Here is a 23,595-nt window from a genome sequence, read left to right as displayed (position 1 = left end):
AACTTCCCTTTGCCCTCAGTCGAAATGATTTGGTAGGCAACAATAGATTAATTGGACCAAAGATCGCCCATTAGATGTTCACAAGACAGATTATATCTCGTGTTTAACCACTACAGAGACATCCGAGCCAGCGGCAAACGCCAGAAGGACTGGCTGAGGAAAGGCTGCTCTCGCCGGGGTTAACGAGCGCTGAGTTTTGGAGCTGATCTCACAACTCCAAAAACGCAAGATTTTTTTTTTTTTTTAAATAGGAGCTCTCTTTAAATAAATCACATATTTTAGCTTTAAACAACTACATTATCAACTGAGAAGCATTAAAACTACATTTTAGTGACAAAAATATAGTATTTTTAAATGATGCAGGGTTTCTGATCACGTCACTTTACCACGTGACAGCAGCAAGCAGGCTCCAGATTGGTTAACTCGCCGCCAAATTGATGCCAAAGTTCAGATTTTTCGACTCTGGGCATCAGACGCGAATTCGCTTCAAACGCGTGAATGCACAAAACACAACACTCGCGCACAACGTGCGCATCGCGCAAGACGCTCAGTTCGCGGCAAATTTGCGTCATTCGCGTCCATCGCGCCAAACGCATCCATCTCGCCACAGGACCTCCAGACACGCGTCAACGCTCCTTTCCATTGACTTAACATGGAAATCATTCACTTCAGACGCTCTATTCGCGTTGGTGTGAACGTGACTTTAGCAGTGTTCTTGTGAGGAATTCTCAGAGGCATGATAAATACGGGCCCTGACTATCAACATACTCAACTTTATTATTTGAGGCCTAGTCCACACGGAACACGGGGTATTTTTATAACCGGAGTTTTAGATAGCTTTTGGTTTAGCTACCAATAACCTGCTCTTATTTGGTACTTCATGCAATCCCGAGTAATGAAGAATTAATGATTTTCACCTGTGACATATTGATTGAGTAAATTGGCAGGTGCAGAGAAAAAATATGCTCCTCATGAGAAAGGAGGAGCCATGCTGATTTACATCTGTATAAATTTGGATGGTAGCACCCTAAAGTGTTGTTGAAACAAGCTTGGCAATAATGGGGTTTTGGCAGGTTGGAGTTGGATTGGTGGTTATTCTTGCTCTTGGATTTTCTGATGCACAATGGCGAGCAAGAGCAGCCCATAATCGCAGTCCAAGTGAGCTTAGGCCTAGGGCATTAGCTCAAGCTTCTCAACAGGCTGATTCCAGGATGTCTGTGGTTTCCAGTAAACCTGTGTTTGCGCCACAAACATTCCCCGCTCAGTTTCCTCTCCAGACACCAGTCAGGACTGACATCGGAAAGCAATCTCAAGATTTCATGGGTGTTCAGTCAAAAGAGCTGTTGCAGGGTCCAGTAGCAAAACTGACGTGGAGCTTTCCAAGTCTACCAGAGGAACCGCAGCCACCCGCCGTTCCTTTTGAGTTGCCGCGTCCTGTCCCTGCCAACAGTGTAGCTGCTCAGTGTGGAGAGAATTCAGTATATGTGGAAGTGATGAAGGACTTCTTTGGGACTGGACACCCACTGTCGTCCTCTGCTTTTACACTGGGAGGCTGCACTGCAACTGGAGAGGATCCTTCTGCTCAAGTGCTCATCTTTGAGTCTGAACTGCATGGATGTAGCAGCACATCAATGGTAAGATTTTATTTTGGTGTTACTCACAGAAAATATCCGTGATTGATTCCATTAACCTTTCTTTTTAGGTGACTGGGGATGAGCTTGTCTATTCGTTCAACATTATCTACACCCCACAAGCAGTTAATGGTGTTCCTATTGTCAGGAGCCGTAGTGCAGTGGTTGGTATCGAGTGTCATTATCCAAGGTGAGGATTAAATGATTTGAGACCCGCTGGATCTGCTGATCCCACATTTATGGACACTAAATGACTGCTTGTTTAACTCCTACAGAGCACATAATGTGAGCAGCGACGCCTTATTGCCCACTTGGATCCCATATGCCTCAACTAAGGTTGCGGAGGACATCTTTGTCTTCTCCCTCAGGCTCATGACTGGTTGGTGTATCCCAAACACATTTGTAACATGCTTGTGAACCTGTGCTAAGACCCTTTCTTTGCAGATGACTGGCTGTTTGAGCGACCTTCTAACCAGTACTTCCTGGGTGACGTGATAAATCTTGAAGCATCAGTGCGTTTGTACAGCCATGTTCCCGTCCGTGTGTTTGTGGACAGCTGCGTGGCTACTGCTGTCCCTGATGTTGCTTCTGTCCCCAGATACTCCTTTATTGAGAATAATGGGTAAGAGGCGCTACCTCGCGTATACTGGCTTCCAGTAAGGTTGCAGGTCTTCTAACTGGGTTTGGTTTACAGGTGCCTGGTTGATGCCAAGCTCACAGGCTCCACATCTCACTTTATGCCTCGGACTCAAGGTGATAAGCTGCGGTTTCAATTAGAGGCGTTCAGGTTCCAGCAAGCAGACAGTGGACTGGTATGTGTTAGTTGTGCAACTCTTTGTATGATCTGCTACCATGGTGTACTAATAACTGTCTTTGCAGGTCTACATCACATGTGTTTTGAAGGCGGCTGCAGCAACCCCAAGTTTTGAGCAAAAAGCTTGTTCATTCTCTGCTAATGGGTATGTTGCCTGCTAGATGGGTGTACAGGTAAACTGGTTGCCATCAACTTACCTGAGGGTGTTTCTTGTCAGTTGGGTGTCCGCAGATGACTCTGACCAGGTGTGCGGCTGCTGTGACTCCACTTGTAGCGTCAGAAGTGGAAGTGATCGGCTGCTTACGGGTATGGACTAACTCTAACTTTTTCTTGTCGCTTTCATGGCTTTAGTTCTCACGAACCCTTTGTTTCTTCTCAGATCTACGATGGGAAAAGGCATCTGTCGGCCCCATCAATGTTAAGGACTATGGCCAAAAAGTAACTGGAAGTGCAGTATAATTTAATAAAATATGCTCTTTATAGGTTTGTGTCTTGTCTTTATTGGCACAATACTAAACATATCTAGCCACGTTGCATGATTTGACTGTTCAAATATGCTCCACAAAATGGCTTTTATTACTGGCCTGTGTGGGGACTGGTATTTTGCTCCAGTCATTTGTAGGTTTAGGCCTGTTGCAACACTAGACTGTAAAGAAGAAAAATGGCCGTGATGACTGACCCATAGGATTCTAAAAGGAGTTGAGACCGCGTAAAGTAGGGTTGAGCTGGTTGTTGCCACCTTGGCTGTCATTCCTGGATAAAATCTGTCCATCACTCATCCTCAACCAACTTCACTGGCTTCCTGTGGCCAGCTGCATCCAGTTTAAACTGTTAGTTTTCCTCTGAAAGCTTATGGCCCTGCGCCACAATCTTGCTGAGTTAGTTCAACAATGTTCCTGCCCAGACCCTCAGGTCCAGCAGTGACAATCTGCTTGTACCCAAGTTTAAATGCTCTACTATGGCAGGAAGGGCTTAGTGTCACTGGCCCTAAAATTATGGAATAAGCTGCTCTTGGCTATCCGTAATGCACCAACACTTCAGATGCTTTATAGATCCCAAAACTCACTCATTTTCTCTGGGCAGTAAATGTTTCTTGTACTGCCACTGCCTTCAAGTGATCTCTCACCTCTGTCATGCTACATGACTAGTTGCTGTTTATTCTTCTCTTTGACTGTATAACGTCTATCTGGAGTTGTTTGTTATAATGAGCAGGCTGACTGTCTTTTGATTGTACTCTTGAATTCCATTGTAAAGTGACTGTGGGTTCTTGAAATGTACTATTAAAAAACAAACTTTTATTTAGACTGAAAATGGGCAAAAAGGCAGGATGTGGGTGGAGCTAATGTGATGACTAAGGCTGCAATTACATTGCAGGTCTTGAGGCACAATTCCCATTTGGTGACTATATCTGATTTTTTTTGAAGACCCGCTTACAACATCTTTTCAAAAGCGACCCGTATCCGATATTTGCATTTACACTGTACACTGGCAAAACAGCCCAAGACGTTCTTAATCGGTGAAAGGAAGTAAAACAGCGCAATATGCAATGGACGCAGACAAAATGATTGCACAATGTTTTGCTCTCTGCACTGTTCCACACATCCTAGTTTGGCAAAACATTTCTCTCTTAATGCGGAGAAAAAGAGGAGAGCCCTTGACGGGGTTGCCAGGTTTTCACAACAAAAGCTGCCCAATTGCAAATCAAAACTGTGTTAAAGTAGCCCAATTCTGCATGAAAACCGCAGACTTGGCAACACTGGATCGCAGTTTGTGTCCACCTGAGTTGACGTCATTCGCCTCCGTCCTTTTTTCAATGACGTACGACTCGCATTTACTGGGGAATATCCGATTTGACCGCTTACATGGCAGACGCTAATGCACGCATCCGAATCATATCGGATTTATTACCACATATGAATTCGATCTGAGGATATTGGAATTCATCCGTTTTTTTACTGCTTACAAGTTCACATGTCATATCCGATCTGTGCCACATGAGAGGAAAAAAATCGTAATTGGGTCACTTGAACCATGCAGTGTAAATGGGGCCTAACAGACAAACAACAATTCACCTGTCACTCCAAGTGGCCATGCCCTTAATTATGCCGAACTTCAAGGCTTTAATGTAAGTGAATGAGTTATAAAAAGATTCACCCCCTCACAGTTGTCATGAAGGGCAAAATTAGACGTAGGGTAGAGTGGGGCTAAAGGCCTTACGCTACGTTCACACCACACGCAAATTGAGCATTAAAATCACTTCTACCACGTGTAGTTTGACGCGTGAACATTTTGAATCCATTTGCAGCTATTTGGACGCGCGTAGAAATTGAGCATTTGAAGCGAAATAGATGCGCGTCGAAGGCGTTCCAGGAGAAATCTGTCCTAAAACACCACTCTGCCTCTTTTCATTTTCAAAAAAATATATATATATTAAGCATTAACAGCCACACAAATTTGGTTCAGCCAACGCACTACCTGGAAATATCTTCACTTCGTGCATATCCTTAAAAAAAAATAACGTTAAGAAACTTCCCTTTGCCCTCAGTCGAAATGATTTGGTAGGCAACAATAGATTAATTGGACCAAAGATCGCCCATTAGATGTTCACAAGACAGATTATATCTCGTGTTTAACCACTACAGAGACATCCGAGCCAGCGGCAAACGCCAGAAGGACTGGCTGAGGAAAGGCTGCTCTCGCCGGGGTTAACGAGCGCTGAGTTTTGGAGCTGATCTCACAACTCCAAAAACGCAAGATTTTTTTTTTTTTTAAATAGGAGCTCTCTTTAAATAAATCACATATTTTAGCTTTAAACAACTACATTATCAACTGAGAAGCATTAAAACTACATTTTAGTGACAAAAATATAGTATTTTTAAATGATGCAGGGTTTCTGATCACGTCACTTTACCACGTGACAGCAGCAAGCAGGCTCCAGATTGGTTAACTCTGCGCCAAATTGATGCCAAAGTTCAGATTTTTCGACTCTGGGCATCAGACGCGAATTCGCTTCAAACGCGTGAATGCACAAAACACAACACTCGCGCAAAACGTGCGCATCGCGCAAGACGCTCAGTTCGCGGCAAATTTGCGTCATTCGCGTCCATCGCGCCAAACGCATCCATCTCGCCACAGGACCTCCAGACACGCGTCAACGCTCCTTTCCATTGACTTAACATGGAAATCATTCACTTCAGACGCTCTATTCGCGTTGGTGTGAACGTGACTTTAGCAGTGTTCTTGTGAGGAATTCTCAGAGGCATGATAAATACGGGCCCTGACTATCAACATACTCAACTTTATTATTTGAGGCCTAGTCCACACGGAACACGGGGTATTTTTATAACCGGAGTTTTAGATAGCTTTTGGTTTAGCTACCAATAACCTGCTCTTATTTGGTACTTCATGCAATCCCGAGTAATGAAGAATTAATGATTTTCACCTGTGACATATTGATTGAGTAAATTGGCAGGTGCAGAGAAAAAATATGCTCCTCATGAGAAAGGAGGAGCCATGCTGATTTACATCTGTATAAATTTGGATGGTAGCACCCTAAAGTGTTGTTGAAACAAGCTTGGCAATAATGGGGTTTTGGCAGGTTGGAGTTGGATTGGTGGTTATTCTTGCTCTTGGATTTTCTGATGCACAATGGCGAGCAAGAGCAGCCCATAATCGCAGTCCAAGTGAGCTTAGGCCTAGGGCATTAGCTCAAGCTTCTCAACAGGCTGATTCCAGGATGTCTGTGGTTTCCAGTAAACCTGTGTTTGCGCCACAAACATTCCCCGCTCAGTTTCCTCTCCAGACGCCAGTCAGGACTGACATCGGAAAGCAATCTCAAGATTTCGTGGGTGTTCAGTCAAAAGAGCTGTTGCAGGGTCCAGTAGCAAAACTGACGTGGAGCTTTCCAAGTCTACCAGAGGAACCGCAGCCACCCGCCGTTCCTTTTGAGTTGCCGCGTCCTGTCCCTGCCAACAGTGTAGCTGCTCAGTGTGGAGAGAATTCAGTATATGTGGAAGTGATGAAGGACTTCTTTGGGACTGGACACCCACTGTCGTCCTCTGCTTTTACACTGGGAGGCTGCACTGCAACTGGAGAGGATCCTTCTGCTCAAGTGCTCATCTTTGAGTCTGAACTGCATGGATGTAGCAGCACATCAATGGTAATATTTTATTTTGGTGTTACTCACAGAAAATATCCGTGATTGATTCCATTAACCTTTCTTTTTAGGTGACTGGGGATGAGCTTGTCTATTCGTTCAACATTATCTACACCCCACAAGCAGTTAATGGTGTTCCTATTGTCAGGAGCCGTAGTGCAGTGGTTGGTATCGAGTGTCATTATCCAAGGTGAGGATTAAATGATTTGAGACCCGCTGGATCTGCTGATCCCACATTTATGGACACTAAATGACTGCTTGTTTAACTCCTACAGAGCACATAATGTGAGCAGCGACGCCTTATTGCCCACTTGGATCCCATATGCCTCAACTAAGGTTGCGGAGGACATCTTTGTCTTCTCCCTCAGGCTCATGACTGGTTGGTGTATCCCAAACACATTTGTAACATGCTTGTGAACCTGTGCTAAGACCCTTTCTTTGCAGATGACTGGCTGTTTGAGCGACCTTCTAACCAGTACTTCCTGGGTGACGTGATAAATCTTGAAGCATCAGTGCGTTTGTACAGCCATGTTCCCGTCCGTGTGTTTGTGGACAGCTGCGTGGCTACTGCTGTCCCTGATGTTGCTTCTGTCCCCAGATACTCCTTTATTGAGAATAATGGGTAAGAGGCGCTACCTCGCGTATACTGGCTTCCAGTAAGGTTGCAGGTCTTCTAACTGGGTTTGGTTTACAGGTGCCTGGTTGATGCCAAGCTCACAGGCTCCACATCTCACTTTATGCCTCGGACTCAAGGTGATAAGCTGCGGTTTCAATTAGAGGCGTTCAGGTTCCAGCAAGCAGACAGTGGACTGGTATGTGTTAGTTGTGCAACTCTTTGTATGATCTGCTACCATGGTGTACTAATAACTGTCTTTGCAGGTCTACATCACATGTGTTTTGAAGGCGGCTGCAGCAACCCCAAGTTTTGAGCAAAAAGCTTGTTCATTCTCTGCTAATGGGTATGTTGCCTGCTAGACAGAGGTGTGGACTCGAGTCATGTGACTTGGACTCGAGTCAGACTCGAGTCATGAATTTGATGACTTTGGACTCGACTCGACAAAATGTACAAAGACTTGCAACTCGACTTGGACTTTAACATCAATGACTCGTGACTTCACTTGGACTTGAGCCTTATGACTCGAGAAGACTTGCTACTTTTTGGCAATTTTTCTTTCACACGGCAGGGCTGCTCTCAGTGAAAAAAAGCTGCACCTGTATGCATGCAGAGAGCACGCGCGCTGCCAGCACGACATCCAATCACTGTAGTCCCACATTAGTTTGATTCGACAGTATCCATAGCTACCAAGTCCGCGTATAAAACGTGACTTATTTGGGCTTCTTTTTTTGGCAAGTCGCGGTAAAAAAAATCTCGAGTCGCGGTTTTTGCTTATTTGAAAAAATGTGGTTGCTTGTTAGGAAAATATGACAAGCAACTTCGTTCCTTTACATTTATGGTCGCTGTTTTGTCCAAATACATTACCTGACACTGTCTTCTCACAGCTAATAACCATAGTGCAACGATACAGGTGCTGTATTCATTAGTCCTCATACATCCCGCCTCCTTCCCCTCTTTGAAGAAAAATCGCGTTCAACGTGCAGGCATGTGATGTTATAAATGTAATGATAGTTTGTAGACGTAAATAGACGAATGCATTATTTTTTTTTATCAAACAATGCAACCAGCAGAGATATACAGAGATGGAGAGGAAACAGGGAGGTAAGCCACCTAATTTAATTTAAAAAATATTTTTCATAATGTAGGCTATTTATTATGACTATTATTATTTGGCTATTATAAAAATAAAAATAAATAATAAAAAAAGTATAGGCTACTAATAATAACAGTAGGTATGGTTCGAATGTATATTATTATAAACATGTCTCTATATTGCAGCGCTCACAGTGTTTTCCTGTGCACCAACTCCCAATCATAGACTGTAAAAAAAAGTGCATAATAATCCTAAAAAGTAGCTATGTGACATTAGTTTAATTTTCAATACTATTTAGAGCAGATTGCACATTGAGATGCAGGGCTTATCCTTTTTACGGTTTATAGTGTGCATGTTCACCACTGCTCCTAATATGTGTGCAATAACTCCGACTGGAGTTACCATAATCCTTCACGTCACTTTTTCTCTTTTTCCATCTCCAAACCTCTTCTGTTCACAGTCTTTATATGAGGTCAACACAATACAGGACTGAAGCTGCTGTGCATTGTTCTAGTGCAATATGCTGTTGAAATACAAGCATTTTCTGTTTTTTTACTCTATTTGCTTAATGTCATTGTATAAAAAGAGGTTTAAATAAATACAAATCTTACAGACATGCATGATTTGTATAATTTTTATTTCTGTGGTAAGATGACTTGAAGTGACTCGAAACTAAAATGGTAGGACTTGGACTCGACTTGAGACTTGTTGGCTTTGACTTCTGACTTGACTCATCTTTGACTCGACTTGACTCGGGACTCGAGGGCAAAGACTTGAGACTTACTTGTGACTTGCATAACAATGACTTTGTCCCACCTCTGCTGCTAGATGGGTGTACAGGTAAACTGGTTGCCATCAACTTACCTGAGGGTGTTTCTTGTCAGTTGGGTGTCCGCAGATGACTCTGACCAGGTGTGCGGCTGCTGTGACTCCACTTGTAGCGTCAGAAGTGGAAGTGATCGGCTGCTTACGGGTATGGACTAACTCTAACTTTTTCTTGTCGCTTTCATGGCTTTAGTTCTCACGAACCCTTTGTTTCTTCTCAGATCTACGATGGGAAAAGGCATCTGTCGGCCCCATCAATGTTAAGGACTATGGCCAAAAAGTAACTGGAAGTGCAGTATAATTTAATAAAATATGCTCTTTATAGGTTTGTGTCTTGTCTTTATTGGCACAATACTAAACATATCTAGCCACGTTGCATGATTTGACTGTTCAAATATGCTCCACAAAATGGCTTTTATTACTGGCCTGTGTGGGGACTGGTATTTTGCTCCAGTCATTTGTAGGTTTAGGCCTGTTGCAACACTAGACTGTAAAGAAGAAAAATGGCCGTGATGACTGACCCATAGGATTCTAAAAGGAGTTGAGACCGCGTAAAGTAGGGTTGAGCTGGTTGTTGCCACCTTGGCTGTCATTCCTGGATAAAATCTGTCCATCACTCATCCTCAACCAACTTCACTGGCTTCCTGTGGCCAGCTGCATCCAGTTTAAACTGTTAGTTTTCCTCTGAAAGCTTATGGCCCTGCGCCACAATCTTGCTGAGTTAGTTCAACAATGTTCCTGCCCAGACCCTCAGGTCCAGCAGTGACAATCTGCTTGTACCCAAGTTTAAATGCTCTACTATGGCAGGAAGGGCTTAGTGTCACTGGCCCTAAAATTATGGAATAAGCTGCTCTTGGCTATCCGTAATGCACCAACACTTCAGATGCTTTATAGATCCCAAAACTCACTCATTTTCTCTGGGCAGTAAATGTTTCTTGTACTGCCACTGCCTTCAAGTGATCTCTCACCTCTGTCATGCTACATGACTAGTTGCTGTTTATTCTTCTCTTTAGGCCGGAACACACCAAGCCGACGGTCGGCCGTCGGGCAGTTTTTGTGCGTCGGCCAACTAAGTTTCCTCGGTGTGTTCCACACAGTTCCACGTCGTCGGCTGGCGTTGGTCCTCGTCGGCTGTTTTTCAGCCGATTCGACATGTTAAATCGGCGTCGCGGCATGTCGGTCAGTCGGGACATATGATCGTTCTGATTTGCTGTTCAGCTAGCGAACCAGTGCACGAGAAAATAAAACGGAAGTGACGAAGCAAGTAAACGACAGAGTCAAGAGGGAACACAGAACGCCTGTCTCCTCCATAGACAGTAAAAGAAAGGTGTCGTCTCATTTGATTATATTCCTCATTACGATACATGTTAACACATGTTAATATATATGGCTGTGTAGACCGAGGCAAGTGAAGACAAACTGATCAGCATGATCCAGCAAAGGCCAGCTTAGTATCACACTACGGGAAAATGTTAACGTTATGTCAACTGTGTGGCGAAAGCAAAACTGTGGCGTGAGATCGCAAATAAAGTTGTCATGTCAGGTAAGATTTCCTTTTTGCAATATTTTTTTCTTCTTCAGTAGTCCATATTTAAAAAAACTGCATGTTAGATTGTTGTGTGCAACTTTCATCTTTGCACAGCAGTTAATTTCACATTCAAAATGCACTAAAGATATCAAAACACTTAATGCATGTCTTTATGTCCAAAAGCAATGATAAATCCACAGTTTAGCCCTCATATATTTCAGTTGTACTAACTGTGTGGAGAGTTTTGCAAAAGTGACCTAAATGTATTGAGAAATGTGTTCAAGCGACTGTAAAAAAAATGCTGTCATCCAGAATACATCCAGTTAATAGTAGAACAAAAATGAACATTACAATAGCCATGAAATTGACATAACTCAGCGTAATGTTTTTTTTTTTTTTTATTGTCCCTCAGAGAAAGAGCTCAAGAAGCGGTGGGATTCATTGCGAACCCACATGTGTTACAAGAAACATGGACCCTCAGGAAGTTCTGGAGCTCAGAAGACCCACCTGCAGTTTCTAGAACCTCACACAAAAAGGAAGGAGTGCACCTCAAATCTAACTATCAGGGTACACACACACACACATATATATATATATATATATATATATATATATATATATATATATATATATATATATGTGTATATATATGTGTATATATATGTGTATATATATATGTATATATATGTATGTATGTATGTATGTATGTGTGTGTGTGTATAATTTATTTTATTTATTTTTTCTTTCCATTTGGACAAATGAACATTTTGCTTTTGGTAAAGTGGCCAATGAATGTTCAGATGGGTCTATTTACAAGTAATTCAACAAATCAACTTCCACAATGTGCATCTGAATAGATCCATTTAGCCAATTTGCAGGGTATTGTTTTAGCTATGCCCTATTATTGTTATGGGTTATTGGTGATTAAGTGTAAGAATCTATTGTATCACATTGTTCACATTTTGATTGTTTCTTTAAGGAACCTTTGTCTGAAAGTGAATCCTGTTTACCCTCAGATGGTACCAACAGTGACACCTGGATTGGCCCCCGTGAGGAGCCCAGCTTCATTACGGCTGAGCTACGGCCCAGTACACCCTTGGCTGAATCTACACATATAGCTACTTGTATAGCTATTCTCTATATAGCTATTTGTGCCCATTGTACTGAACATTGGAAAATAAAAAACTTTGACTTTGGGTACTTGCATTCACAGTTCTTTATGTAAAAAAGGATCACAAAACACAAGATGATGCAGAATTCTAACCCTTATTTTGCTATTTGACATCTAACTAGCAGGGTAAATAAACACATCTGTATTGATGTTTTAATTTAAGAATAAATAGATTTTCAATTAATAGAGACATATTTTCATAATGTGTTACTTCCACAATACAATGTTATCAAAGTGCAATATCTGTAAATTAATAGTTAGCATGGTTACTGTCAGTTAAGTTCAGTGTATGGTTTAGTGTTACATTATTTTCATTAACATTTCTGTGCCACTGGAGATTTCATTTCCAAACTGCTGTTATGTGATGTGCAAGAAGCAGCATGATATCATTTTGAAGAAATGTCACCATAGGCATGTTTCCAATGAAAAAAATATATACAAATTCTGTCATAATTCATTGAACTAGCACCAAGCATTGTCACAAACATAATTTACTGTAAATCAGAATGCGTCATACACATATATTTATTTTAACAATCCTTATAAGTGGCCATTGCTCAGATTGTGTCACATTAACTTCCACAATGCATCTGAATGAGCCAATTTGCAGGGTATTGTTTGAGCTATGCCCTGTTATTGTTATGGTTCATTGATAGGTGAACAAGTGTAATAATCTATGGTTTCACATTTTGACTTCGGGTATGGTTTCACCCATTTAGTGAGCGTTTCTTTGTATTTTTCGCGTCCGCTTCTACCTTTCCTCTTCCACAAGTAAAAGACCAAGGGCTGACAACGGCAATGCCATTTGCAACGTTCTGAAATGCACGAATCCGTCTGTGTGGGGAAACGAAAACGACAGCTGATATCTTTATAGCTCTTCCGGTTTCCCGCTTCGAATAACGAAAACAGACTACTGCCACCAGCTGGGACGGAAAGGTATTTCCTCTAACGCAGGCGCAGAACGGACGCGCTATTGGCCGTCTGATGTCGAGCGTCGGCTTGGTGTGTCAGGGCAACTTTGGACCGCTTTGGACCCAAGACGCTGCCGACGTGAGCCAACGTGAGCCGACTCAGCAGTTTGCTTTCGTCGCCACTAGTTGATCGGCGTCGGCTTGGTGTGTTCCTAGCTTTTGACTGTATAACGTCTATCTGGAGTTGTTTGTTATAATGAGCAGGCTGACTGTCTTTTGATTGTACTCTTGAATTCCATTGTAAAGTGACTGTGGGTTCTTGAAATGTACTATTAAAAAACAAACTTTTATTTAGACTGAAAATGGGCAAAAAGGCAGGATGTGGGTGGAGCTAATGTGATGACTAAGGCTGCAATTACATTGCAGGTCTTGAGGCACAATTCCCATTTGGTGACTATATCTGATTTTTTTTGAAGACCCGCTTACATCATCTTTTCAAAAGCGACCCGTATCCGATATTTGCATTTACACTGTACACTGGCAAAACAGCCCAAGACGTTCTTAATCGGTGAAAGGAAGTAAAACAGCGCAATATGCAATGGACGCAGACAAAATGATTGCACAATGTTTTGCTCTCTGCACTGTTCCACACATCCTAGTTTGGCAAAACATTTCTCTCTTAATGCGGAGAAAAAGAGGAGAGCCCTTGACGGGGTTGCCAGGTTTTCACAACAAAAGCTGCCCAATTGCAAATCAAAACTGTGTTAAAGTAGCCCAATTCTGCATGAAAACCGCAGACTTGGCAACACTGGATCGCAGTTTGTGTCCACCTGAGTTGACGTCATTCGCCTCCGTCCTTTTTTCAATGACGTACGACTCGCATTTACTGGGGAATATCCGATTTGACCGCTTACATGGCAGACGCTAATGCACGCATCCGAATCATACACTCTAAAAAATGCTGGGTTAAAAACAACCCAAGTTGGGTTGAAACTGCACCGACCCAACAATTGGGTTGTTTTAACCCAATGGTTGAGTTGTTTTAACCCAGTGGTTGAGTTGTTTTAACCCAGTGGTTGGGTTAAATGTTGCTTAAGACAACCCAATTGCTGGGTAAGAACAACTCAACCATTGGGTTAAAACAACCCAATTGTTGGGTCGGTGCAGTTTCAACCCAACTTGGGTTGTTTTTAACCCAGCATTTTTTAGAGTGTATCGGATTTATTACCACATATGAATTCGATCTGAGGATATTGGAATTCATCCGTTTTTTTACTGCTTACAAGTTCACATGTCATATCCGATCTGTGCCACATGAGAGGAAAAAAATCGTAATTGGGTCACTTGAACCATGCAGTGTAAATGGGGCATAACAGACAAACAACAATTCACCTGTCACTCCAAGTGGCCATGCCCTTAATTATGCCGAACTTCAAGGCTTTAATGTAAGTGAATGAGTTATAAAAAGATTCACCCCCTCACAGTTGTCCTGAAGGGCAAAATTAGACGTAGGGTAGAGTGGGGCTAAAGGCCTTACGCTACGTTCACACCACACGCAAATTGAGCATTAAAATCACTTCTACCACGTGTAGTTTGACGCGTGAACATTTTGAATCCATTTGCAGCTATTTGGACGCGCGTAGAAATCGAGCATTTGAAGCGAAATAGATGCGCGTCGAAGGCGTTCCAGGAGAAATCTGTCCTAAAACACCACTCTGCCTCTTTTCATTTTCAAAAAAATATATATATTAAGCATTAACAGCCACACAAATTTGGTTCAGCCAACGCACTACCTGGAAATATCTTCACTTCGTGCATATCCTTAAAAAAAAATAACGTTAAGAAACTTCCCTTTGCCCTCAGTCGAAATGATTTGGTAGGCAACAATAGATTAATTGGACCAAAGATCGCCCATTAGATGTTCACAAGACAGATTATATCTCGTGTTTAACCACTACAGAGACATCCGAGCCAGCGGCAAACGCCAGAAGGACTGGCTGAGGAAAGGCTGCTCTCGCCGGGGTTAACGAGCGCTGAGTTTTGGAGCTGATCTCACAACTCCAAAAACGCAAGATTTGTTTTTTTTTTTTTTTTTTTTTAAATAGGAGCTCTCTTTAAATAAATCACATATTTTAGCTTTAAACAACTACATTATCAACTGAGAAGCATTAAAACTACATTTTAGTGACAAAAATATAGTATTTTTAAATGATGCAGGGTTTCTGATCACGTCACTTTACCACGTGACAGCAGCAAGCAGGCTCCAGATTGGTTAACTCGCCGCCAAATTGATGCCAAAGTTCAGATTTTTCGACTCTGGGCATCAGACGCGAATTCGCTTCAAACGCGTGAATGCACAAAACACAACACTCGCGCAAAACGTGCGCATCGCGCAAGACGCTCAGTTCGCGGCAAATTTGCGTCATTCGCGTCCATCGCGCCAAACGCATCCATCTCGCCACAGGACCTCCAGACACGCGTCAACGCTCCTTTCCATTGACTTAACATGGAAATCATTCACTTCAGACGCTCTATTCGCGTTGGTGTGAACGTGACTTTAGCAGTGTTCTTGTGAGGAATTCTCAGAGGCATGATAAATACGGGCCCTGACTATCAACATACTCAACTTTATTATTTGAGGCCTAGTCCACACGGAACACGGGGTATTTTTATAACCGGAGTTTTAGATAGCTTTTGGTTTAGCTACCAATAACCTGCTCTTATTTGGTACTTCATGCAATCCCGAGTAATGAAGAATTAATGATTTTCACCTGTGACATATTGATTGAGTAAATTGGCAGGTGCAGAGAAAAAATATGCTCCTCATGAGAAAGGAGGAGCCATGCTGATTTACATCTGTATAAATTTGGATGGTAGCACCCTAAAGTGTTGTTGAAACAAGCTTGGCAATAATGGGGTTTTGGCAGGTTGGAGTTGGATTGGTGGTTATTCTTGCTCTTGGATTTTCTGATGCACAATGGCGAGCAAGAGCAGCCCATAATCGCAGTCCAAGTGAGCTTAGGCCTAGGGCATTAGCTCAAGCTTCTCAACAGGCTGATTCCAGGATGTCTGTGGTTTCCAGTAAACCTGTGTTTGCGCCACAAACATTCCCCGCTCAGTTTCCTCTCCAGACACCAGTCAGGACTGACATCGGAAAGCAATCTCAAGATTTCATGGGTGTTCAGTCAAAAGAGCTGTTGCAGGGTCCAGTAGCAAAACTGACGTGGAGCTTTCCAAGTCTACCAGAGGAACCGCAGCCACCCGCCGTTCCTTTTGAGTTGCCGCGTCCTGTCCCTGCCAACAGTGTAGCTGCTCAGTGTGGAGAGAATTCAGTATATGTGGAAGTGATGAAGGACTTCTTTGGGACTGGACACCCACTGTCGTCCTCTGCTTTTACACTGGGAGGCTGCACTGCAACTGGAGAGGATCCTTCTGCTCAAGTGCTCATCTTTGAGTCTGAACTGCATGGATGTAGCAGCACATCAATGGTAAGATTTTATTTTGGTGTTACTCACAGAAAATATCCGTGATTGATTCCATTAACCTTTCTTTTTAGGTGACTGGGGATGAGCTTGTCTATTCGTTCAACATTATCTACACCCCACAAGCAGTTAATGGTGTTCCTATTGTCAGGAGCCGTAGTGCAGTGGTTGGTATCGAGTGTCATTATCCAAGGTGAGGATTAAATGATTTGAGACCCGCTGGATCTGCTGATCCCACATTTATGGACACTAAATGACTGCTTGTTTAACTCCTACAGAGCACATAATGTGAGCAGCGACGCCTTATTGCCCACTTGGATCCCATATGCCTCAACTAAGGTTGCGGAGGACATCTTTGTCTTCTCCCTCAGGCTCATGACTGGTTGGTGTATCCCAAACACATTTGTAACATGCTTGTGAACCTGTGCTAAGACCCTTTCTTTGCAGATGACTGGCTGTTTGAGCGACCTTCTAACCAGTACTTCCTGGGTGACGTGATAAATCTTGAAGCATCAGTGCGTTTGTACAGCCATGTTCCCGTCCGTGTGTTTGTGGACAGCTGCGTGGCTACTGCTGTCCCTGATGTTGCTTCTGTCCCCAGATACTCCTTTATTGAGAATAATGGGTAAGAGGCGCTACCTCGCGTATACTGGCTTCCAGTAAGGTTGCAGGTCTTCTAACTGGGTTTGGTTTACAGGTGCCTGGTTGATGCCAAGCTCACAGGCTCCACATCTCACTTTATGCCTCGGACTCAAGGTGATAAGCTGCGGTTTCAATTAGAGGCGTTCAGGTTCCAGCAAGCAGACAGTGGACTGGTATGTGTTAGTTGTGCAACTCTTTGTATGATCTGCTACCATGGTGTACTAATAACTGTCTTTGCAGGTCTACATCACATGTGTTTTGAAGGCGGCTGCAGCAACCCCAAGTTTTGAGCAAAAAGCTTGTTCATTCTCTGCTAATGGGTATGTTGCCTGCTAGATGGGTGTACAGGTAAACTGGTTGCCATCAACTTACCTGAGGGTGTTTCTTGTCAGTTGGGTGTCCGCAGATGACTCTGACCAGGTGTGCGGCTGCTGTGACTCCACTTGTAGCGTCAGAAGTGGAAGTGATCGGCTGCTTACGGGTATGGACTAACTCTAACTTTTTCTTGTCGCTTTCATGGCTTTAGTTCTCACGAACCCTTTGTTTCTTCTCAGATCTACGATGGGAAAAGGCATCTGTCGGCCCCATCAATGTTAAGGACTATGGCCAAAAAGTAACTGGAAGTGCAGTATAATTTAATAAAATATGCTCTTTATAGGTTTGTGTCTTGTCTTTATTGGCACAATACTAAACATATCTAGCCACGTTGCATGATTTGACTGTTCAAATATGCTCCACAAAATGGCTTTTATTACTGGCCTGTGTGGGGACTGGTATTTTGCTCCAGTCATTTGTAGGTTTAGGCCTGTTGCAACACTAGACTGTAAAGAAGAAAAATGGCCGTGATGACTGACCCATAGGATTCTAAAAGGAGTTGAGACCGCGTAAAGTAGGGTTGAGCTGGTTGTTGCCACCTTGGCTGTCATTCCTGGATAAAATCTGTCCATCACTCATCCTCAACCAACTTCACTGGCTTCCTGTGGCCAGCTGCATCCAGTTTAAACTGTTAGTTTTCCTCTGAAAGCTTATGGCCCTGCGCCACAATCTTGCTGAGTTAGTTCAACAATGTTCCTGCCCAGACCCTCAGGTCCAGCAGTGACAATCTGCTTGTACCCAAGTTTAAATGCTCTACTATGGCAGGAAGGGCTTAGTGTCACTGGCCCTAAAATTATGGAATAAGCTGCTCTTGGCTATCCGTAATGCACCAACACTTCAGATGCTTTATAGATCCCAAAACTCACTCATTTTCTCTGGGCAGTAAATGTTTCTTGTACTGCCACTGCCTTCAAGTGATCTCTCACCTCTGTCATGCTACATGACTAGTTGCTGTTTATTCTTCTCTTTGACTGTATAACGTCTATCTGGAGTTGTTTGTTATAATGAGCAGGCTGACTGTCTTTTGATTGTACTCTTGAATTCCATTGTAAAGTGACTGTGGGTTCTTGAAATGTACTATTAAAAAACAAACTTTTATTTAGACTGAAAATGGGCAAAAAGGCAGGATGTGGGTGGAGCTAATGTGATGACTAAGGCTGCATTTACATTGCAGGTCTTGAGGCACAATTCCCATTTGGTGACTATATCAGATTTTTTTGAAGACCCGCTTACATCATCTTTTCAAAAGCGACCCGTATCCGATATTTGCATTTACACTGTACGCTGGCAAAACAGCCCAAGACGTTCTTAATCGGTGAAAGGAAGTAAAACAGCGCAATATGCAATGGACGCAGACAAAATGATTGCACAATGTTTTGCTCTCTGCACTGTTCCACACATCCTAGTTTGGCAAAACATTTCTCTCTTAATGCGGAGAAAAAGAGGAGAGCCCTTGACGGGGTTGCCAGGTTTTCACAACAAAAGCTGCCCAATTGCAAATCAAAACTGTGTTAAAGTAGCCCAATTCTGCATGAAAACCGCAGACTTGGCAACACTGGATCGCAGTTTGTGTCCACCTGAGTTGACGTCATTCGCCTCCGTCCTTTTTTCAATGACGTACGACTCGCATTTACTGGGGAATATCCGATTTGACCGCTTACATGGCAGACGCTAATGCACGCATCCGAATCATATCGGATTTATTACCACATATGAATTCGATCTGAGGATATTGGAATTCATCCGTTTTTTTACTGCTTACAAGTTCACATGTCATATCCGATCTGTGCCACATGAGAGGAAAAAAATCGTAATTGGGTCACTTGAACCATGCAGTGTAAATGGGGCCTAACAGACAAACAACAATTCACCTGTCACTCCAAGTGGCCATGCCCTTAATTATGCCGAACTTCAAGGCTTTAATGTAAGTGAATGAGTTATAAAAAGATTCACCCCCTCACAGTTGTCATGAAGGGCAAAATTAGACGTAGGGTAGAGTGGGGCTAAAGGCCTTACGCTACGTTCACACCACACGCAAATTGAGCATTAAAATCACTTCTACCACGTGTAGTTTGACGCGTGAACATTTTGAATCCATTTGCAGCTATTTGGACGCGCGTAGAAATCGAGCATTTGAAGCGAAATAGATGCGCGTCGAAGGCGTTCCAGGAGAAATCTGTCCTAAAACACCACTCTGCCTCTTTTCATTTTCAAAAAAATATATATATTAAGCATTAACAGCCACACAAATTTGGTTCAGCCAACGCACTACCTGGAAATATCTTCACTTCGTGCATATCCTTAAAAAAAAATAACGTTAAGAAACTTCCCTTTGCCCTCAGTCGAAATGATTTGGTAGGCAACAATAGATTAATTGGACCAAAGATCGCCCATTAGATGTTCACAAGACAGATTATATCTCGTGTTTAACCACTACAGAGACATCCGAGCCAGCGGCAAACGCCAGAAGGACTGGCTGAGGAAAGGCTGCTCTCGCCGGGGTTAACGAGCGCTGAGTTTTGGAGCTGATCTCACAACTCCAAAAACGCAAGATTTGTTTTTTTTTTTTTTTTTTTTTTAAATAGGAGCTCTCTTTAAATAAATCACATATTTTAGCTTTAAACAACTACATTATCAACTGAGAAGCATTAAAACTACATTTTAGTGACAAAAATATAGTATTTTTAAATGATGCAGGGTTTCTGATCACGTCACTTTACCACGTGACAGCAGCAAGCAGGCTCCAGATTGGTTAACTCGCCGCCAAATTGATGCCAAAGTTCAGATTTTTCGACTCTGGGCATCAGACGCGAATTCGCTTCAAACGCGTGAATGCACAAAACACAACACTCGCGCAAAACGTGCGCATCGCGCAAGACGCTCAGTTCGCGGCAAATTTGCGTCATTCGCGTCCATCGCGCCAAACGCATCCATCTCGCCACAGGACCTCCAGACACGCGTCAACGCTCCTTTCCATTGACTTAACATGGAAATCATTCACTTCAGACGCTCTATTCGCGTTGGTGTGAACGTGACTTTAGCAGTGTTCTTGTGAGGAATTCTCAGAGGCATGATAAATACGGGCCCTGACTATCAACATACTCAACTTTATTATTTGAGGCCTAGTCCACACGGAACACGGGGTATTTTTATAACTGGAGTTTTAGATAGCTTTTGGTTTAGCTACCAATAACCTGCTCTTATTTGGTACTTCATGCAATCCCGAGTAATGAAGAATTAATGATTTTCACCTGTGACATATTGATTGAGTAAATTGGCAGGTGCAGAGAAAAAATATGCTCCTCATGAGAAAGGAGGAGCCATGCTGATTTACATCTGTATAAATTTGGATGGTAGCACCCTAAAGTGTTGTTGAAACAAGCTTGGCAATAATGGGGTTTTGGCAGGTTGGAGTTGGATTGGTGGTTATTCTTGCTCTTGGATTTTCTGATGCACAATGGCGAGCAAGAGCAGTCCAAGTGAGCTTAGGCCTAGGGCATTAGCTCAAGCTTCTCAACAGGCTGATTCCAGGATGTCTGTGGTTTCCAGTAAACCTGTGTTTGCGCCACAAACATTCCCCGCTCAGTTTCCTCTCCAGACACCAGTCAGGACTGACATCGGAAAGCAATCTCAAGATTTCATGGGTGTTCAGTCAAAAGAGCTGTTGCAGGGTCCAGTAGCAAAACTGACGTGGAGCTTTCCAAGTCTACCAGAGGAACCGCAGCCACCCGCCGTTCCTTTTGAGTTGCCGCGTCCTGTCCCTGCCAACAGTGTAGCTGCTCAGTGTGGAGAGAATTCAGTATATGTGGAAGTGATGAAGGACTTCTTTGGGACTGGACACCCACTGTCGTCCTCTGCTTTTACACTGGGAGGCTGCACTGCAACTGGAGAGGATCCTTCTGCTCAAGTGCTCATCTTTGAGTCTGAACTGCATGGATGTAGCAGCACATCAATGGTAAGATTTTATTTTGGTGTTACTCACAGAAAATATCCGTGATTGATTCCATTAACCTTTCTTTTTAGGTGACTGGGGATGAGCTTGTCTATTCGTTCAACATTATCTACACCCCACAAGCAGTTAATGGTGTTCCTATTGTCAGGAGCCGTAGTGCAGTGGTTGGTATCGAGTGTCATTATCCAAGGTGAGGATTAAATGATTTGAGACCCGCTGGATCTGCTGATCCCACATTTATGGACACTAAATGACTGCTTGTTTAACTCCTACAGAGCACATAATGTGAGCAGCGACGCCTTATTGCCCACTTGGATCCCATATGCCTCAACTAAGGTTGCGGAGGACATCTTTGTCTTCTCCCTCAGGCTCATGACTGGTTGGTGTATCCCAAACACATTTGTAACATGCTTGTGAACCTGTGCTAAGACCCTTTCTTTGCAGATGACTGGCTGTTTGAGCGACCTTCTAACCAGTACTTCCTGGGTGACGTGATAAATCTTGAAGCATCAGTGCGTTTGTACAGCCATGTTCCCGTCCGTGTGTTTGTGGACAGCTGCGTGGCTACTGCTGTCCCTGATGTTGCTTCTGTCCCCAGATACTCCTTTATTGAGAATAATGGGTAAGAGGCGCTACCTTGCGTCTACAGGCTTCCAGAAGGGTTGCAGGTCTTCTAACTGGGTTTGGTTTACAGGTGCCTGGTTGATGCCAAGCTCACAGGCTCCACATCTCACTTTATGCCTCGGACTCAAGGTGATAAGCTGCGGTTTCAATTAGAGGCGTTCAGGTTCCAGCAAGCAGACAGTGGACTGGTATGTGTTAGTTGTGCAACTCTTTGTATGATCTGCTACCATGGTGTACTAATAACTGTCTTTGCAGGTCTACATCACATGTGTTTTGAAGGCGGCTGCAGCAACCCCAAGTTTTGAGCAAAAAGCTTGTTCATTCTCTGCTAATGGGTATGTTGCCTGCTAGATGGGTGTACAGGTAAACTGGTTGCCATCAACTTACCTGAGGGTGTTTCTTGTCAGTTGGGTGTCCGCAGATGACTCTGACCAGGTGTGCGGCTGCTGTGACTCCACTTGTAGCGTCAGAAGTGGAAGTGATCGGCTGCTTACGGGTATGGACTAACTCTAACTTTTTCTTGTCGCTTTCATGGCTTTAGTTCTCACGAACCCTTTGTTTCTTCTCAGATCTACGATGGGAAAAGGCATCTGTCGGCCCCATCAATGTTAAGGACTATGGCCAAAAAGTAACTGGAAGTGCAGTATAATTTAATAAAATATGCTCTTTATAGGTTTGTGTCTTGTCTTTATTGGCACAATACTAAACATATCTAGCCACGTTGCATGATTTGACTGTTCAAATATGCTCCACAAAATGGCTTTTATTACTGGCCTGTGTGGGGACTGGTATTTTGCTCCAGTCATTTGTAGGTTTAGGCCTGTTGCAACACTAGACTGTAAAGAAGAAAAATGGCCGTGATGACTGACCCATAGGATTCTAAAAGGAGTTGAGACCGCGTAAAGTAGGGTTGAGCTGGTTGTTGCCACCTTGGCTGTCATTCCTGGATAAAATCTGTCCATCACTCATCCTCAACCAACTTCACTGGCTTCCTGTGGCCAGCTGCATCCAGTTTAAACTGTTAGTTTTCCTCTGAAAGCTTATGGCCCTGCGCCACAATCTTGCTGAGTTAGTTCAACAATGTTCCTGCCCAGACCCTCAGGTCCAGCAGTGACAATCTGCTTGTACCCAAGTTTAAATGCTCTACTATGGCAGGAAGGGCTTAGTGTCACTGGCCCTAAAATTATGGAATAAGCTGCTCTTGGCTATCCGTAATGCACCAACACTTCAGATGCTTTATAGATCCCAAAACTCACTCATTTTCTCTGGGCAGTAAATGTTTCTTGTACTGCCACTGCCTTCAAGTGATCTCTCACCTCTGTCATGCTACATGACTAGTTGCTGTTTATTCTTCTCTTTAGGCCGGAACACACCAAGCCGACGGTCGGCCGTCGGGCAGTTTTTGTGCGTCGGCCAACTAAGTTTCCTCGGTGTGTTCCACACAGTTCCACGCCGTCGGCTGGCGTTGGTCCTCGTCGGCTGTTTTTCAGCCGATTCGACATGTTAAATCGGCGTCGCGGCATGTCGGTCAGTCGGGACATATGATCGTTCTGATTTGCTGTTCAGCTAGCGAACCAGTGCACGAGAAAATAAAACGGAAGTGACGAAGCAAGTAAACGACAGAGTCAAGAGGGAACACAGAACGCCTGTCTCCTCCATAGACAGTAAAAGAAAGGTGTCGTCTCATTTGATTATATTCCTCATTACGATACATGTTAACACATGTTAATATATATGGCTGTGTAGACCGAGGCAAGTGAAGACAAACTGATCAG

At 43.3% G+C, this 23,595-nt stretch overlaps 3 protein-coding genes, 1 long non-coding RNA gene and 1 pseudogene across 4 annotated transcripts; all 5 read left to right on the top strand.

The window, feature by feature from the left end:
- The first annotated feature begins 1,023 nt into the window (after positions 1–1,023).
- On the top strand, positions 1,024–2,927 carry LOC137072119 (zona pellucida sperm-binding protein 3-like). The gene is made up of 8 exons (XM_067440334.1): positions 1,024–1,634; positions 1,703–1,821; positions 1,907–2,010; positions 2,076–2,253; positions 2,326–2,443; positions 2,511–2,590; positions 2,663–2,751; positions 2,825–2,927. Exons 1-8 carry the CDS (start codon positions 1,059–1,061, stop codon positions 2,902–2,904), a joined length of 1,344 nt encoding a protein of 447 aa, XP_067296435.1. The 5' UTR covers positions 1,024–1,058; the 3' UTR covers positions 2,905–2,927.
- Positions 2,928–5,993: 3,066 nt separating this feature from the next.
- Positions 5,994–7,576, top strand: LOC137071666 (zona pellucida sperm-binding protein 3-like). Its single transcript, XM_067439847.1, has 6 exons — positions 5,994–6,604; positions 6,673–6,791; positions 6,877–6,980; positions 7,046–7,223; positions 7,296–7,413; positions 7,481–7,576. Exons 1-6 carry the CDS (start codon positions 6,029–6,031, stop codon positions 7,574–7,576), a joined length of 1,191 nt encoding a protein of 396 aa, XP_067295948.1. The 5' UTR covers positions 5,994–6,028.
- A 1,617-nt stretch (positions 7,577–9,193) lies between these two features.
- LOC137072118 (uncharacterized) lies at positions 9,194–9,459 on the top strand. The gene is made up of 2 exons (XR_010904627.1): positions 9,194–9,283; positions 9,357–9,459. It is a non-coding gene; the product is annotated as an uncharacterized lncRNA (long non-coding RNA).
- Positions 9,460–15,624: 6,165 nt separating this feature from the next.
- On the top strand, positions 15,625–17,526 carry LOC137072117 (zona pellucida sperm-binding protein 3-like). The gene is made up of 8 exons (XM_067440333.1): positions 15,625–16,233; positions 16,302–16,420; positions 16,506–16,609; positions 16,675–16,852; positions 16,925–17,042; positions 17,110–17,189; positions 17,262–17,350; positions 17,424–17,526. Exons 1-8 carry the CDS (start codon positions 15,658–15,660, stop codon positions 17,501–17,503), a joined length of 1,344 nt encoding a protein of 447 aa, XP_067296434.1. The 5' UTR covers positions 15,625–15,657; the 3' UTR covers positions 17,504–17,526.
- Positions 17,527–20,621: 3,095 nt separating this feature from the next.
- On the top strand, positions 20,622–22,492 carry LOC137072116 (zona pellucida sperm-binding protein 3-like; annotated as a pseudogene).
- The last annotated feature ends 1,103 nt before the right edge of the window (positions 22,493–23,595 follow it).

The sequence above is a fragment of the Pseudorasbora parva genome, chromosome 3 (genome assembly GCF_024679245.1).
Source record: "Pseudorasbora parva isolate DD20220531a chromosome 3, ASM2467924v1, whole genome shotgun sequence".
Classification (NCBI taxonomy): Eukaryota; Metazoa; Chordata; class Actinopteri; order Cypriniformes; family Gobionidae; genus Pseudorasbora; species Pseudorasbora parva.
The sequence above is the reverse complement of the archived record's forward strand: the minus strand, read 5'-3'. Positions and strand labels throughout refer to the sequence as shown.